This window comes from Podarcis raffonei, chromosome 12, assembly GCF_027172205.1.
Source record: "Podarcis raffonei isolate rPodRaf1 chromosome 12, rPodRaf1.pri, whole genome shotgun sequence".
NCBI classification, from domain to species: Eukaryota; Metazoa; Chordata; class Lepidosauria; order Squamata; family Lacertidae; genus Podarcis; species Podarcis raffonei.
In genome coordinates this window covers 26403744-26422771 of record NC_070613.1, presented here as the reverse complement: position 1 = coordinate 26422771, position 19028 = coordinate 26403744, and the positions used below count along the sequence as shown (strand labels likewise).

The 19028-nt window shown below is 39.8% G+C and overlaps 1 protein-coding gene across 7 annotated transcripts in view; it reads right to left on the bottom strand.

The window, feature by feature from the left end:
• The window catches only part of CDK14 (cyclin dependent kinase 14), a 226584-nt gene that overhangs the window by 128676 nt on the left and 78880 nt on the right, over positions 1 to 19028 (bottom strand). For all 7 annotated transcript variants that reach the window (XM_053410263.1, XM_053410262.1, XM_053410267.1 and 4 more), the window contains 3 exons: positions 17228 to 17322; positions 14772 to 14851; positions 1855 to 1949 (listed from right to left, as the gene is read on the bottom strand). In XM_053410263.1, coding sequence (XP_053266238.1) covers positions 1855 to 1949; positions 14772 to 14851; positions 17228 to 17322 — 270 coding nt within the window. The remainder of the gene's footprint in view (positions 1 to 1854; positions 1950 to 14771; positions 14852 to 17227; positions 17323 to 19028) is intronic.

Genomic DNA, 19028 nt, shown 5'->3' with positions numbered 1-19028 from the left:
TCCTCGCATAAGTTATATCAGCATGTAGGGAAATTTTACATTTCTGTTTTATTTGTCACTACAGTTTTCCAGTTAAAGGATAGTTCAGGGAGGCCAAAAATCAGGGAAGAGAAATCAGTAAGGGAGAAAAAGAGGCATCAATTTTCCCTGGTATAGCTCAGCTTGTCTCCCCCTTTGATTACAGGCAGAAAGGCCATATGCAAAGGGATGTTGTAGTCATGAACGTGTCTTTGCTACAGAAAATGCTTTTTTGAATGCTCCTGTCTCAGAGAAATGTTGCCTCTTCATCCTTCTGCCTACCCAGAGCTTCCAGTGTATGTACTTTTCTAGAGAAAATGAAGGCTCACTGTTCTAGCAGCAAAACATGAGCAAAGGATGGAAGCCAGCAAGAGGCATTTGCATTGCACCAATGGATAATTCTGCAATTATTATTACTTTTTGGCTGTCCAATAGATATACAGTGACATAAGGCAAGACATTTTATTCATTTAAAAGTTATACAAATTGTGTTTACTGTTACATAAGATTAAAAGCTATGACTTGTCATTGGTCACTCAGTTTGAAATTAAATAACAGTAAAATTCCCATTTATTTATACATTAGACAAAAGCATTTAGCTATGTCAATGTCTCCAGTGTCATTCTTGCAACTGTTCTGCACCAGTTGTTTTACAGAGAAATAACTGTATTATTAAAATGTATCATTTATATGTAAATAGGCAAGGTAAATGGACATACTATCTAAAAACCAACCCTATTTGAGATTCATTTGCTTCTTATAATATCCTGAACTCAATTTGTAGAAATTTGGGGTTAATTGTGACTGTACATTCTACAATACACCAGTTAAATGCTGAAGTGGTTCTACACAAATACCATATGTTTGTCTTAGGAAAACGCAGAATGATTAATTAGGAGTTCAGATCCAAGACTTCACAAAGCAATTTCCCACACAAAATTAGATCATTACATTGTGCAAATGGAAGTTTTAATTAATAGCTGAAATGCAAGTTAGAGAGTATATGCTATGAAGTATAAATTACATTCCTCAGACTTTTTCTGACACTGCTTATTAAAATACAAACTGCCAGGTGAAACAAAAGTCACTTGGGGAGAATTTAATCCTGTATACTGCTTCCCTCCCATCCCCTTTTAAGTCTTACAATAGCCATGAGCCCAATAAGCTCAAATAAAAATGGTCTATAATCATTTGGCAAGCTATCACTTATCAAAAATTACTGAAGAATCAGTAACATTACAATAATGTCTGCTACTGTCAATACTTCTGTAACAGTTTACTTAAAATATTTACATCTTGCCTTTTGGCTTCTCGTGGACCCTAACACAATTCATAACATACACCGAAGTGATATTCATGTATACAATGTTTGCAAACAATCAAAAGCAATAGCTAGTATCATTTTCAAGACAAGCCTGGCAAATCTGGAACTATACTTGATGATCTGATAAAGTTAGTAAGTCTGAACTTGTACTTTGTTATTTTAAGTCATATGCAACTACTCATTTTATGTGCCAATTTTATAGTTTTGTTTTTCATCTTTGAATTTTTGTCTGTTATAATATTTCTGTCTGTTTTATCCAACTGAACTGAAAATTAGATCTTAAAAAGGTCTGGTCCACATCCTAGCCAACCAAACTTAATGATGGACTGGGAGCAAGATTTAGACAGGCTCACAGGTTTCCACACTCAACACACTAGATTATATTCTAGTCTCTCTCAATGGGCAGCAAGGGACTATTATTTAAATAATCTGGGTATTTTTTAACTAAATGGCACCCATTTTGCTTTTTGAGGCCCTGGTTTAGATCACAGTACATAAAAATGTTAACTTACCACAAACTCAAATACCAGTGTCAATGTCTCCTTTGTGTGAATAATATCATGAAGCAGCACAATATTAGAATGTTTTAGGCCCTTCAAAAGAGAAGCTGAAAGAAAAAAGGCACAATTAAAAGAAAATATAGTTAACCAATAAACTCACCCAAAAATGACTTCAATACTAGTAATATTTTGTAGGTGCTCTGAATGATGCATAATCTGTCTCCACATACAACCTATACTTATTTCACCTGAACCCACACAGAATTATAGAGTTCACTGCATTTCACCTTCCTCCCTACCCCATGAGTAAAGTATAAAAAAGGGAAAATGTTCTTTCTAGCTTTTTTCTCCTGTGTGAATATTTTTTTCAAATAACTTAATGTGTATTATTAGAACAAGTTTAACATGTTAATGTAATATAATCTGCCCTGCATACCATCAGTTGATTCAGTTTGCTACATTAACCCTTAAGAATGCAAGTACTGTATTCAGTGTTTTAACACAGGATTATCCAAATCAGTCACTTCATATAAAAATTATATTAAGTCTGTGGAAAAGTAACAGAAAAACCTTTTCCTATTAAACCAGTAAAAGGTTTTGCACATATTTTATTTTTCTCTGTAATCTATATTTAATGCTCACACTGTAATGCATATTTAATGTGGACATTTAATATTCCTAAGATATGGTATATTTAACCAATGTGACATGACAAGCAATGTGTCACTAGAAGCCAAAATGCCAGTGGTAACTTGTCAACTCACACAAACATCAGAAAACGAACAACATCCCTCATAATATAAATGTATATCCAAAGACAATAATGTGCAACTGTACAGTCATATCCAAGTAATACTTTTCTGGTTTTTGTTCTTTTATATACTTTGTCCCCTAGCCCAAGATAGAAACAACAGCTATATAAAGGGGAAAGGGAAGGGGGGAAATGCTTTTGCGTGGACAGGCGGAGTCCCCAGATCCCGCGCGGTCCCCCCCGTCATGTGGAATAACGACTCATGACAACGTGCTATGGGATTAAATTGGCCACAACTTTATTAAATTTCAAACGTGGGTAGACCTTGGCTCAGGCATTGGGCGTTCTCCCTCCCCAGTCCCCAGCCGGGGACCTAGGGAGCATCAGGGTTATCCAGTGTGTGGGGGGGGGATGGGCCAGCTCTGGAGAACATATGTTCAAGCAGAGATAGCCGCCCTCGTTACGCCGCCGCCGCAGGGGAGAGCAATGACGACCTTTCGGCGTACGGTCAAAGCCTACTTTCAGAAACCCCTTTAACGGGGAACCCTGGTAGCGCCGCCGCAAAGAGGAAGATGGACTAAAGGATTCCGCCCAAGGCCTGATACCGCCAAAGTTGTGACGTTTTGCTATGGGAAAGGCGAAACCTGCCAATGCAGGGAAATTCCTTCCCGGCCCTTTAACAGCGACCTTAACGTAGCAGCGCCCGCATACCTGTGAAGAAAAGTTAACCTGCAAATAAGACATTAACTGAGGGTGGGTAGGGTAGGAGAAGCTCTGGAGCCAAGTGAGGATTCCCAGGTAAGATCCTCCCTCTATTGTGTGGACAGGTAATCCCTCCCCTACCTGGCCTGGTCTCCTTGGGAACGCTTCCCCCAGGTGGGATTGGACAACTGACTGAGGTAGGCGGAGACCTCCAGGTATCCCACCTGAGGGAAGGCAAACCAAGCCTATGCTGTTGGAGCCGCTCCAGATCTAGGGGCTGCGCACGTCCACGCAAAGGGCGCCCCCGTTTTAAGCGGGGAGCGGTCATTGCTGCTTTCATATGCCAATCAGTGCAGCAGATACTGAGCTAGTTGGGCCAATGGTCTAAGGGAGCTTCCTATGTTCTTATATATTATTTCCACGAGGTCTCACACTGAGGGATGGATTAATAATATAGTTTGAAGTGAGAGGGGTGTGGGTGTGGGTGTTTATGAAACACACACACACCAGCACAACCAGATGTTTTCATCTGCCTCTGATACAACAAAACATATCTTTCCCTTATCAATCTCTACAGCCACAGCAGGAGCTGTAACTCTCCAGCGGTTTGACTTCACCCCCAAAGGCACAGTCTTCCATTGCCTGCTGATACAGACGGATGCCAACCATACATATACATGAAAGAACGCACGCATGCACACACGCACACCCCACTTCAAACTGTATGTCTAATGATGTACAATAAAATTAATCCAGCAAATGTTCAATAGAAAGCAGGCAACAGGCTTAACATAACTGCATCCTTTCCTATTTATGAGTTTTCTATTCTTCACTGTTAAAGTATCACCTCAGGCCCTTACCTCTTCTTGGTGATCGTTATTTTCTCTCTAAAACCTCAAACAGGTCATTAAAACTTAAACATACTGAGCACACCCCACTCTGATGCCTGTCTACTGGCTTTCTTTCCCCTGATCTTTTATTATCTGTCCTCATCACTTTAGGTATCTATATTAGTTACTGGAAGCCCTCCACCATATTAACTCAGTGCTAGCCACACACAAAAGATTACAACTATAAAAAGAACCCAACATCAATACAAATGCAAATGAAGCATTTATATAGTGCTTCAAATTATTCTAAGCATATTATTGTGTAATCTGTATTCCATATAGTGAAGCAAGTCAGTATTATTATATCCACATTGTGGTTGGGGATGGGGTGAAGCTATGAGACAGAGGCTTGTCAAGGGCTACCTAGTTGAGTCCATCATGGACAGGACATTTCAGTCAGGGACATATCAGTTCTTAGGCTAAGGGAACTCTCATACTAGAGGTCTTTCTTGTTGGAATTGTCTGCATTTGTGCCTTAAATATTTCACCTTTAAGAAATTCCCATCCAACTCGGACTCCTTTTTCTTTGAGTATTTCTAACCATGTAATCTCACCCAGTAGCTCCTTAAGCTTTTTGAAATCAACCTTCTTAAAGTCTAGAGCGCATGTCTGACTACACTCAGTTTCCCCTTATCTCTTCTATAGCGAACCCCAAAAGAACAGGATCACTTTCTCCTATGGTTACCAGTACTTCCACTTCACCCTTCTGAAGTGACTGTCAGAGTTGGGGGTGGCTGGAACTACTTTGCAGTGATTCTGCTTCTACTTGGGTTATCGTTTCCTGAGGGTGATGCTTGGGGTGTTCACTTCAGCCCCATGGAGACTTCAATGCTGCGTTCCTCAAGGTTTGATTTAATCCTCTATACTGTTACTATCTACATGAAGCTCCTGAGTGGGGTCAGAGTTTTGGAGTATGTTGGCAGGAATATGCTGACGACCCACTGCTCTACTTCTTAACTTCAGTACATCAAAAACAACAACAACCCAATGGTATTCTGGTTCAGAAACCAAGTGAAAAACTTCAACACAAATCATTCAAGAGACAAACCCATTAGGTTTTGAAGCTATAAATGAGCTGATTTAGCAACAGATAGGTAGCCGTGTTGGTCTGCCATAGTCAAAACAAAAAAAAATTTTTTCCTTCCAGTAGCACCTTAAAGACCAACTAAGTTAGTTCTTGGTATGAGCTTTCGTGTGCATGCACACTTCTTCAGGTATCTGAAGAAGTGTGCATGCACACAAAAGCTCATACCAAGAACTAACTTAGTTGGTCTTTAAGGTGCTACTGGAAGGAAAAAAATTTTTTGTTCTGATTTAGCAAGAGTTTTCTGTCAGAGGTAGCTGCTGCAGCTGACAGGTAGAAGAAGTAGATATTTTCCATCACATAAAAAACAAGAGTGAAATAAACTAGAAAGCACAAGCAGTACAGAAACCAACTTAATAGGCACAGCTACACTATGTAAAATACAATATTACTGGATAAATTATTTTTAACAAAGTTTAAAAACAGCACACACACGTACACCCCATTAGCAAACTTGTTATGTAATGCTAATCTGACATGGAGTTTTTGTTCTTGCAGCAAATGTAAAGATAAACAGATGGCTTCATTTTAATTCAATTCCCAAAGAGTTTTGAGCAAGCATTCTAGCATATGATGCAAGAATCTAACGTTGGGATGAATGCCCTTATTGTTTGTCTAGAATCTAGATGCATGTTTCTATAGGATGATAAGTTGTTGTTTATTTCAATATTGTACAATTTCAGCTATTAGATGTTAGGATAGCTAGAAGAAACAGAGGAATAAAGAAGTTACAGCAAAAGGCAAGAAGTCAATTTCTCCATACTAAGCATCACTCTAAGTGGGAGGTTCACATGTTCTCCCTTGCTCCCCCCCCCCAAACATATGTTGCAGTTATAATTGTCAATAATAGCCAAGTCAATATTCACTTGCAAAAGTAATGAAACTATGGAAAGATAGTCTGGCAAAAATCCAAATTTTCCCCTCTACCCCAGCTGTCCTTTTAGAGAAAGCATTTCCACTTTTGCACTGCACATCTTATCATCAAATCAAAGCTCATACAACTTCAAAAGCTTATCTTCTTCATCTTAATGAATGCAGTTTGACAGTAAGGTCACAGCACATTACACACAAAACTGTAACAAGAATTAGGAGCTTGGTTAGAGGAAACAAATTAGTCTTGCATCAAGTTTGGATTACCCAGGTTCATGCAATCATTCCAAAGACAGTATTACACTAACATATTGGGTGGTATTCAACCAAGCAGACCCACCAAAATTAATGGAACTAATTTATTCTTCTTAATTTCAATTGAGTAAATCTACTCTGAGTAAAACTACACTGAATACCAATTTTCTCTGTGCTTCTGAAGGAATCATTATCACTCAATAAGGATTATGCTATTATAGCTAAGTCTATATTCTGGAGGTTACCTACACTTTAGGAACATTGAATGCCAAATAACATGTGAAGTGTAGAAGGCAAAAGGGCTGAATATGCCAAAAGCAAGCCAAAGGCAATTCCTGAGCAATGTTTGTTTTGCATCCCTTCCAGTACTACAACATTATTATCATTAACCATATTATTATTTGAGGGGGATTGCCATTCAATTTGGCTGCAGTTATGAGATATATGGGAACAGGACCATTCCATCAATTCTACTGAAAGACCAACTCCTTAGAGCTGCTCCAGTTCCTGAATATTTTCCGTTCCAGATGGTTATTATAAGAAGTACAGTATTTTACTTCAAAAACTGGCAACTAAGTTTTCTATTGTCCTCTTCCTTCCCATCCTGGACAGAGGCTGTCTTGTTGTAAATAATTATATATACATCACTCTCTTGAGTCCTTTTGTTGAAGAGTGGGATAAAAATGCTCTATATAAGCGAATAATAAACACCATTAATGTGTTGCCCCCTTTAAGAATCAGGCTCTATGTAATAGTTAATTCTGTTCAAAAATTATTTTTAATTATCAATAATATATATATATATATATATTTGTTATTTAATGCTTAATAATTGATTAATGAAATATTGATTGATAGACGTAATATTGTTGTGGAAGGGGAAAGCAGGACTCAGTAGGTGGAGTTAGTTGACATCAATTCCAAACGTCTGAGTAAGTCTAGGCAAATCCCGCTTCAAAACATTCTAAATCACTGCCTTATATAACTGAATAAAGATTTGAGAATACCTTTAAATGCCTTAAAACCCTCAAAAATAAGCACTTCGAGTGGGGGAGGGGGAAGAAGCCTGTCATGCATCAAGGGGTAGGGTGAAAGTTGTGAAAAGATGGATTTGTATTTATTCAATTGGGGTCAAAGTGCAACACACTTTGGATGCTTCAGCTTTAGTTACACTACCTTAATTGGGGCAAGATGCAAGAGTAAAATAGGTATGTTTAACTCTTAAAAGGAGGATAGACACCTTTCAAAAGCTGGCAGGAAGCAGTGTGTGTGTGTGTGTGTGTGTGTGTGTGTGTACACAGTTGTACCTTGGTTCTCGAACGCCCTGTGACTCGAACGTTTTGGCTCCCAAACTCCGCAAACCCGGAAGTGTTCCAGTTTGTGAAGATTTTTTGGAAGCCAAACATCCAACACAGCTTACGTGTATCCCAATTGAGTGCAGGAAGCTCCTGCAGCCAATCAGAAGTTGTGCCTTGGTTTTCAAACATTTTTGGAACGGACTTCCAGAACAGATTCTGTTCGAGAACTGAGGTATATTGGGGGGGGGCGGTTTGTCATACTACATGTGACTTCACCTATTTGTTTAACTCTGTTCTTTTCCAATTACATATGAAGCTCAAGAGGTGTGTTTCAGAGCAACAGTGGGTCTGGGTGAGGGAGAGTAGACTGTTCAATTTCCCAACGCGCTATGACCAATTCCCATTTCCTCCCACCTAGACTCCAAGATCAGAAATGAGGCTAGTGGAGGCATTAAAAATTATGTCCTGCCCTTCTGCTTAACCAATGCCTCTAAGGCAGCTCACAAAATTCTTTAATACAAGAGTTCAACAGAATAAAGCAACTACACAACTCAAAATCCATGAAAAAAAAGATAACTAATTTTAAGTTCTGCCAAAGCTTTGATAAATAAAATACAAGCCTAAGAAAAGAGAACACTAAAGATAACAAACTTGGAGAATACACAGAAGACAAAATCTGAAGTTTGAAAAATGAACCAGAAAGCAACCATTTTTTTCTAGGCAATGTTTGTGATTTTTTAAAATACTAAACAACAACGTTCTCACACTATGGGTAAGACTCTTGGCAGATGTCCTGGCTCACATCCTTGGACAAAAGATTCAGAATCTCCTTTCAAGAAATCCTGGAAGTTGTTTTTTTTTTACTAATTCAACATGCGATCTCTGCATCAGCTCAAAACACATGTGACACGTTCAAAAGGCAGAATCTAGGATACATGGATTGGCTTAAGCAAAGACATTGTCCGAATATGTGATATGCCCTTTCTGATTGAGCTTGCAAGCAAGTGCTCCTACAGCAGGGGCTGGGTCTGTTCACACTTGCAATGACAAGTCCTTTGAGATGGGACTCGAGTCCAATCTTCTGACACCCTCCACCTTTGATCTGGTCACCTATGTTGATTGGCTAGCCAGCTCCTTGGCTACCATAGGAACCTCACTCCCTGGACACTTAGTGAGGTGGCAACTGGTTCAACTGGTTCTAACTGCCTTACTGAGGTAGAGCCCTCATCCAGATCACTGTTTGAACTTTCTTAACCACTGTCCACCTCAAGGTGGCTACATTTTAATGTGTTTTTAATGATGATGATGATGATGATGATGTGTTCATCTAGAATAAATTGCACCAATCATGGGGATGAACAATACATCTGAATAAAAAGCTTAAAACTATAGATGTTTGGATCTAGTTATATAGTGGTGCAAAATTTTAATGGAAAAAGCAAAAAGGCAGTAATTCCAAGCCTAACTATGAAGCCATGCAAAAGCAACACCCACCTGTTTTATGTTTCAACAAAGGTAAATAGCTAAGTTGTATTTAATTTTATGCAACTCCATCTTATTTTAAGCTGTGACTGCCTTTTGAAACAAATAATTGCTATTAAGTAACAGATACAATTTCAACAAACTATTTTCATCTGCATCCCCATCATTTATCCTCATTGTGATTGACATTTGTGTCGCATTGGTGACAGAATATATCTATTGAACACTGTAATAGTATCCCAGGAAATGTATTTAGATTTTTAGCATGTTAATATGTATGAACCTCTTTGACTGGTGATTAATTATTTATGTTCTTAGAAGGCATATTTTGGAAATTTGCAGGTTATGCTTGGTGTGTTTTCTACCCAGAGTTTATAAAATGTGGAATTCAGTTTTGAATTATCTAAGGCTGAGAAAGAAGCATTTTTACAAGAACATAGATAATTGTCATGTACTGCATTTTTTTAATTCTGCATTTTGTCTCTGAAGAGATTATGGCAAATAGGTTGGGAAAAGAATCCTAAAAGTATGAGGAAGCTGATTAAAATTTTGATGAAAAAGAAAAAGATTATTTTAGTATCCCTACTCTTCCATGAGATTTGTATCATCATGCTAATGATGGCACTGAAATTCTGAGTGGGCAATTTTTCATTAAGTTTTTCTTATTCTCCACTCAAAGCTTCAGCTTACAAGTGCTGTTGGGTTTTTTTTGTCAGACAACATGAAAAGTTTCTTGAACTATAGCTATTTAGCCTACAGCAACTTTTTTGCTGTCTGAACTTTGATGAGAAAGAGTCAGAAAGCTTGTAAAGCAAGTGTGGGAAACAAATACTGATACGTAGCTTTTAGTATACAAAAGCCCTAAAGAGGCTGAACTTCTAGGGTTGTAAAACAAAATATATCTACTGAAGCCATTTAAGGCTACATTTTTATATACATTTTTATAAGTGGATATATTTTATATCCACTTACTTGGGAGTATGTCCACATGAACTCAAAGCAATTTACAGCCCATTCTATACAAGAGTATTCACAAGTATGTATGTTTTTTTTTAAAAAAAAGTGGGGGGTGCAAATTAGAATTCCACCAGAAAAAAATGCTGGTCAGAATTAAGATAGCGTTCAGCTGAAATTGAGCTGAAAAAAATCTTTGGGTTAATCTTTGGGTCAAAAAAGAACACTAAATCAATGTTGACATCCTGAACATTATGTCTGTCCTGGAAGCCACCAAGCAGTAATATATTAATATATCTTAATTTACAGACATACCGGTAATCTTGTTAGGATATTTCCGTTCCACCTTAAAAGGGAGCAGGATGTTTGTGTCACAGCCTGCGTATTTCCTGTTTCACAGGATGTTTCTGTTGTGTCTTTGCTTTCATTTCTCTTGTTGCCTGAACACGCAAGCAGTCATGTTTTTCTTTGTTCTGATCACCGCTGAATAAACTTGGAAAAATGCTCTCCTGCTGTGCATCTTTCGCTGTGTGAATTCTGCTGATAGAGTGTGCACCAGCCTAAGAATGTGGAATACTATTTCTGAGGCTTCGTGTCGCTAATTGCTGATATTGCGTGTCTACCAGAGGTCGATGGATCGTCCGGCAGCCGGCTTGGGGGCTATGATGGACTTTGTCTCCCTGGCAGTATCCCAACAATAGGTTATGGGCCCAGATTCACGGCACTTACAGGAGAGTAAGACTGCGACAGACTGCTGAGGTATGTGTTGGAAAAGCGAAAGCAGAGGCTTTTCTGAATGCCGTGGAAGAGTCTTTGAACTCCGGCCGGCTAATTGGCCTGGGAGCCGAGCCAAGCAGGCTTCGTGATTTATGAGCTGCCGAGATAAGACGTCTTTGAAGGCATAAAAGGCTCACGGCTAAAGCAAAAAGCTGGAATGGAGTTTTTCCAAGCTTCTGAGGCCACTGAGTGCCCAAAGTTAAATTGGCACAATTATCAGACCTGGGCAAAATGGTGTGAGAGTTTGCTGCGTCAGTTTGGAGTGTGGCATACTGTGTCTGAAGCCCCTCCAGTTCCTCTGACAGATAGATGGAAGACCCAGAATTTAAGGGCGATAGACGTAATAGTCTTATCCGTCTCTCTGGAGGAAATTAAAACGCTTGCTGGCAACGTGACTGCACGTAAGATGTGGAATGCTTTGAAAAAAGCCCATCTGCCAATCATCCCAGCCCAGAGTTTGACTGCATCGGAGGTCCTGGCTGTTTCCCAGAATGCGAGTGAATGCAGGGATGCTGAGGGCACCGGTTGCAAGCTGCAGGGGGAGCTGACTGTGATGTCATCCCAGGCAGCATTCCAGCCTCCAGGGGGAGCCAAGGAGTCGGCAGCTGAGAGCTCTGTTTCTCGTGGGAACCAAGGTCATCGCCTTGCAGAGGCCGGAAGGCCAGAGGTAAACAGAGCAAGATGCCTGCAGATGGCCCGAAGCAGAGGGAGGGTGAAGAGCCCACGCCAGTGGAAAACAAGGCTTTGTTTGCTGGCACAGCTTCACCAAAGGCTAAAGGCAAGTCTGATGGCCAGGAGCAGGGGGGCAAGCTGCAAAAGCCCACACCGGTGGAAAACAAGGTTTTGCTTGCTGCAAAGGCTGCTCCAAAGGCTAAGGTCAGGTTTGTTATTGATTCGGGGTGTACCCGCCATGTCTCAAAGGACCGCCATCTCTTTATCTCCTTCAAACCTCAAGAAGGTGAGATCCACCTGGCTGATGGAAAGACGTTGCGAATTGCAGGAGTCGGGACTGTGAAACTTGCAAGTCTGCACACTACCATCAGAGATGTACTTTTTGTTCCAGGTGCTGCGGACAATTTGCTTAGTGTCCCACAGCTGACTGGGCGTGGCTTTGAGATTTCCTTCAAGAGGAGCGTCTGTGTCATCAGAAAAGGCAAAGAGGACATTTTGCATGCAAAGTTTATGGATGGCTTATTCTGTATAACTTATGATGACAATGGTGTTGCTGTCTCAAATGTTGATTCTTGTTGTGTTGCACAAACTAACAAGGTTCTTCATGCAGGATGTATTCATGAAGCACATCGAAGATTCTGTCACATGTCTTGGCAAGCGCTGGCCAAGATGCCTGGATTGGTTGAGGGTTTGAACATCAAACCCTGTAAATTTCACATGAAGTGTGTATCTTGTGCAGAGAACAAGGTGAAGGTTGCTCCAAAAGGCAAGGAGTCTAGCAGGCAGGCTTCCAAACCCTACCAGCTAGTGCACGCAGACCTGGACTTGCGCCCTCTTTAGGTGGAGCAAGGTACTTCATGGTTCTAATTGATTCTTTTTCCAGGTACATTCATGTGTTTATGCTCGAGCAGAAATCGCAAGCGTTTCCTAGGTTCAAGGCATTCTGGTCCTTGGTTGGAGAATGTTCACGGTAAACGTATTGGCTGTCTCTTTACTGATCGGGGCGGGGAATTCACTTCTCAGCAGTTTGAAGCTTTCCTGACTGAGAAGGGAATCCAGCATGACTTGTCAACGCCTAGATCGCCATGGATGAATGGACTTGCAGAGCGAGCAAATCAGACTTTGCTTCAAGGCCTGAAAACCTTGTTGCATGATGCCAACCTCCCTGAGAAGTTTTGGGGGGAAACTCTGTCGACGTTTGTTTATTCCTTTAATCGCAGACTGTCATCACCTATTGGTTGTACTCCCTACGAGAAGATGTTTGGTAAGAAACCGAACGTCAAGCACATGAGAATCTTTGGTTCTGACATGTGGGTACACACCCCACAGAGCAACAAGCTTGGGAAGCGTGGGGCACATGGTTTGTTCATGGGGTACGAAAAAGGTGCATACAGAGTATGGATGACTAACTCTAAGTCCATTAAGTTCACAAAGAGTGTTGAGTACAATCCTAAGTGGGGGGAAAATGTGGGAATTTTCCAGAGTTACCCAGAGGAGGATGAAGGTGATGTGAAAAAAGCAGATGATGTTGAGGAAGCTGAGGATGATGAGGATGATGAGGATCAGAGTTCAGATTCCAGTTCAGTGGGTGGCGCTGCTGCTGGTGTCAGTGACAGTGATGACACAGCAGACTACAAGAGCGCAAAGGCCTCAGTCAGACCATCTGATGCGTCTGACAATGAACTGGAAGAACCACTGTTCACCATTGGTCACTTTTCTCCTAAGAAGGAGGAGATGAGTCCAGAAGACTTGCGTCTGGTTCGCAGGTCTGAAAGGGCGACCAAAGGCAGACCTCCAAAGAGATTTGCTGATGAGTTTGCTAAGACGGCAACTGCTGTTCTTAGTAGCTCAGAGAAGGTGTGGGAACCTTCAAGCTTCAAAGAGGTTCAGGAGTTAACCTCTAAAGATGCTGAGCCTTGGCTAAATGCCATGAAGGCTGAAGTTGATTCATTGAACAGGAACCAAACTTGGGAGCTGGTACCGGTAGTCCCAGGAATGAGACTGGTTGGCAGCAAATGGGTTTTCAAGGCCAAGACAGACCAGAATGGCAAGGTTGTCAGACACAAAGCCAGATTGGTTGCCAGAGGTTTTTCACAGGTACCAGGACAGCATTACCACGAGACCTACTCGCCCACTGTCAAATATGAGAGCATTCGGCTGATGCTCAAAATCGCTGCAGAGGAGAAACTGCATGTTTCCCATCATTACATTAATACAGTTTTTTTGTACTCAAAAAATGACTACTACTTCTATTAAGCTATCAAACTGACTATGCAAATCAGTCTGAAAATTGAGCCCTAGAAGGAATGTTGCTGATTCAGAACACAACACATAAATCTATTTTTAAGGTACAATATTTGCTTATTGTGCCAAAATGTTCAGCAGCAGAACCAAAGCCTGCCAGATTGGGTGCACAACCCTCATGCATCCAATGAATGTAGAAAGTAGGCTTTAGCTGACAGACGGTAGAGCTTGAAGCCTGCTGATTCAGGCACACATGGTACTTTCAATCTCAAAGTCAGGACTTCAAAGTGCTCCAAAAAGGCACCAAAAAGGTTCCCCACCCCTACCGTGAAGCAACATTTGAGCTAAATTCCCTCAAGTGTTCCTGCTCTAGAAGGACTTACTTCCCAAGCACAGAGATGTATCTTACAGAGATGGTTAGAGACACATGTCCTGAACATGTATGGTAAAACCCTCTAAACACACATTTTAATCTTCTAACTAGCAATACACACTACTTCAGAGGTTGCTTCTTGAAACTTGCACTTCTATATATTTTCCAATACTTTTGTGTGACTTAACATATGAGCTATTATTAATGGACTGCAGCCAAGTGAAATTTATTCTCAGTTAGGGTGCTACTTCACAGCAAGCAGTTCTCTTAACCAACAATGTGAACTCCCACTGGCATTTCTGCACCTCCGCAAATGCATACATACTGTCATGTACACCTGATACCAGTTCTTATATAAGCTAGCAATAAAGAAGCACAGATTTGTTTTATTTCATGTCAACTCCCACACAACAGGGTGCTTTTGGTTTTTAAGAAGCAATCCTCCTCCTACAAGAAACATAACCATATAATTTGAGAAACCCAAGGTTCTCCAGCAACAAGAAGCTGAAAAGATGTATGTTGCAATTACAAAGGAGGAAGAGAAAACCAAGAGCAATAAATAAAGAAACAAGTGTACCTTCCCTGATGGCTGTAAACGGAGTGCCTTCCTCCTCTTGAAGTCTAATCACCTTTAGCGCCACCAACTTTCCATTTACCCTGGAGTAATGCAAACAAAACATTACACAAACAAAATTAGATTTAGCACATTTCAATAATAGGCTTTTCTATGTACAGAACATCCTATTTCTCTGGTCCAACTTCTGCCACCCATAAAAGCAAAATACTAGCAGCTTTGAAATATTCAACTTATCAAATCTTTATCTCAGGTATTTATCCCAAATTATAGCATTAAAATAAAATGCTTTACACAGTTAGAGTAATTAACTAATGACCTTCATTCGCCCCACATTCTGAGCTTTCATTTTTTAAATTGTAGGTCTATCTAGTCCTCAGAAAAAGAAATTTATGAAGCAAAATTTGCAGGTGCCCTTATAAGCAGTTTTTGTTATTTTTTGGTGAAATGTGCTGACATGCTTGCTCCCAGTGGTCAATGTTTCTGTGAGTTGCAATTGATAAGTTCTAAATAATTTTGGGTTACTTCACAACACTGAGTATCTCTGCTCTATGATTCACCTCTCCATAGCTTTTTGGATAGAACAATTTTGCTGTAATTTGAGAGAGGCTTCAAGATTCAACTGATCATGGATAACTTGAGGACTGACCTTTGTTATTATTTATATGACCTATCATTATGAATTAAGAGCTGACCTAATAATTTTGTTAAGATTTTTAAAATACCTTTGGGGGATGTGGGGTGAATTCAATCAGGTTTTCAGGTGGTTGAAAAAAACCTGATTCAGTTAAAAGCAATATTGGTATGATTTTGCTTTTCCAGCTGTTTCTACTGATGCAATTCTAAATCCCCTCATGCCTTGTGAAACGTGCAGATGTGGCTATCACAGTATTTCCTTACAGCCAATAAAGGATAATGTGAGATGCTGAAAATGAACTACACAGCCTATTAAAATCTGCTTGTACATTTATTTGGAATGTAATCTGATCAGTATTTCCCAATAGTTTTTTCCATGTTTTTGGATGTTCTTAATTTTTTAAAAAATGTTTTAGATTCCTTGATTTTCAATTGCTTTGTTTTGTTGCCTTGATTGCCACCCTCGGCTCCTTCAGGAGGGTGGGACAGAAGTTTAATAAGCAGACACCATCCAGACTAGTTTACTTGATGCGTACCTCTTGAGCATTTGATTATTAAACAGCCATTGTTTGTAGGGCCACTTTAGTGGAAAGAACCTGAGAAGAATAACAGTTCTTATAATCTTTTGGACTAATTAATATAATCAAGACAAAAGATGTGTATAGTTGAAATGTTACATCACCCACCCTGATTACTACAATATTTTCCTCTTATGTCTGTTCTTGTCTTCTTACTTCTATCTAGAACTCTGATACAAAAAGCTTTCATCGCCCTATTAATTCAGACCAGACAATGCTTTTGCCAAAGGCCCCAATGCTGGCTTCCTGTCAAATGAAACACATATTCTTCATCCTTAACTTCCATGGCCTTCCTCCTCTGTTTCCCCACAACCAGTCTCTGTCCCCATATATTCTTGTCTAGGACCTTCACTTCTCCAACTCCACCAGCTTCAGCTGAGGAAAGGCTTACGCTGACTTGCAACCTTTTATTTAAAAAGGAAAGAACCATGCTGTTTCTTTATTGACTTCAGGCTGACAAGAGAAGCCATATGTAAAAAACATGCTGGAGCAGTGCTTCCTCCCTTTATGTTTTATGGGTCTGAAAGGCTTTGGAAAGGCATGTTGCAATTTAGCATGTGGTCTCATTTCAAGCAAGCAGATGAGAACACACACCAAGTAAGGCTGAGGCATGCCCTACGTGCCAATAGTTGGACATGTGCAGACACATTTTTTTACAAAGTTTTCCTTATTTTTCAGTGGGTGGGCAAACAGCTGCATGAAATGGGCCCACATATGTATATGCATAACATACATGGGCAGATGCACACCTAGCACCTCACTATGATAAAATAATGTTAACATAAAACTTTTCCAATAATTGGCTTTTCTCTTGAAAATTTACTTTGTGTATAACCTCTTAGTTATGAAAAATAATGAGCTGCAGCCAGAAACCAATACTACAACACAACTGGAACTGAAAGTGTTATATAAATGGTTCAAAAAACTAAAATCATTTTCTTCCAAAACATAACTGTAGGTCACAGGCCTGCCAATATTGCTCATTTGGCATTACTGCACTTAGTAATATCCTACACTTAGCACAACAATAATGGGAAATGGGAAGAGGCTTGTATCGAATACTCTTCTTCATTCTCTCTACATACTAAAAACACTAGATTTAAAGTTCAAGCTAAAAAACAATTCAAAATGGTTACCTGCTACTCCTACCTCACAATATATTTTATTTAAAAATAGTGGGATTGTTTATGAAGCATCTGGTCTGCATCACAAGTACGTAAATGTACATGATAAAAATGTACTTACTTGCTTTTCCCTTTATATACTGTGGCATATGAGCCTTCTCCCAGTTTTTCCAGTTTTTCATAAGAGTCTGCTTTTCCAAACTTGGGACTTGTTGGCTAAGTAAGAAAAGAAACGGAGAGATAAAATTTTCAGCACTCACACACTACCATTAACTGTGTTGAGCCAACCCGATGCAGAACAACTGTTATTACCAAAACTAATGAGATTATACTTTGGATATTTAATGCCTGACATTGTCAGGTACCAAGGGCAATGTCTAACGATATCCATTTAAATATCACTCAGCACTCCAGATGGTCACTGCCTATTTCAACAGTATTCCTATATCAGTGGAGTTGTCAAAAAGACTTAGCCCATGCAGAAGAATGAAATTTGGATTTGTTGCAGAATTTCTGTAAAGATGAGATTAACGAACAGCTGTACCAAGATGTCCAATTGAGCATGCTTTATTCACTAGACAGCATAACCAAAGTAATTTTTATTATTATCAATTGAACTTCTAAACCACTGTTCATCTAGGTGTGTCCCAGTTTACAATTATAAAATACAAATAAATTAACCATTTCAAACAGTAAAACCAAAATGTGAAAAAAGGGAAACAAACAGAAGCACATCAGCAGACACAATAATCCCTGTACTCCAGGCCCTGAGTAGTCTAATCAGCTCCTCCAAAGGTCTTGATGACAGATGTGTTTTTATCTGGTGCCAGAAGCCCAACAAAATAAGAAACCAACCACTCCACCAGCGGAAGGGAATACCACAATCAGGCACCACTACAGAAACCCATCCCTGTTGATAGATCACTGACTAGGGCCCACTCCGCTGACCTCTATGTCTGGGTTAGCTGGTACAGGGACAAGCACTCCATCGGATAGTTGGGTCACAAGCCATTTAGCAATGTATATGTAAATGCTATAAACTTGCTCAGTAGGCAGCAAATCCAAATTTCATACTGTATGAACTAACACTTTCCAATATCTCCAGTGATACTGTTAAAATCGGCATTGATCATCTGGAGTGCTCATATTTAGATGGAACTTATTCAACATCATTGTCCTTGGCATATAACAATGAAGTCCTTTGTTCTCAAGGCAACCAGAACATTGCAAAAAGCTTTGATACATTTAACGGGGCGGGGAATCAAAGCCAAGTTTTTGAGCATGGATTGATTTCTAAACATTTATTTCAAATGTTTCTCGACAAGTTGGGGAAGGGAACCTATGGTCCAAGCCACTCTACTTTGCCCTAGGCCATATTTCCTTCCTAAGGTTTAGCAGCCCTGCTCTGCACTCTCCTGAAGTGCTTTTGAAGGACTGTAATGTGTTCTTCTACTGCAATAATACATTTTGCTTGCCAGGCTAGAAAGATGTGGGCATAAAAACCAGGGCCAAATCTCGGTTTCTGTGGGCGCTTGGGCACTGGTTGCCGGTGAACTCCTAGTCTGCTTGCTTTCATCTTCAAACCATACTTCTCCCTCTTGGCCTCACCCTTTTAAAGTAAAACATAATCTTAACCAATATAGCAACTCCCGATTGTCAAAGAAAAACATCATGAAACATTGGACTTTTGATATGATTCTCTTTTCCTCTTAATTGACTAGATGAATACACCACCCCATGCATCTAAAATTAGCCTTTGGGTCTCCCTACTATCCCTCTCACTTTACATGTCCTTTTGAGGAGATAAAAACATAACATTTTTGTACATTTTACATTATTTTCTGTCCTGGGATACATTTCAAATAATCCTGGCTTAGCACTGTATATGAAATAGATAGTCTGGTTTACAAATAACTCTGGCC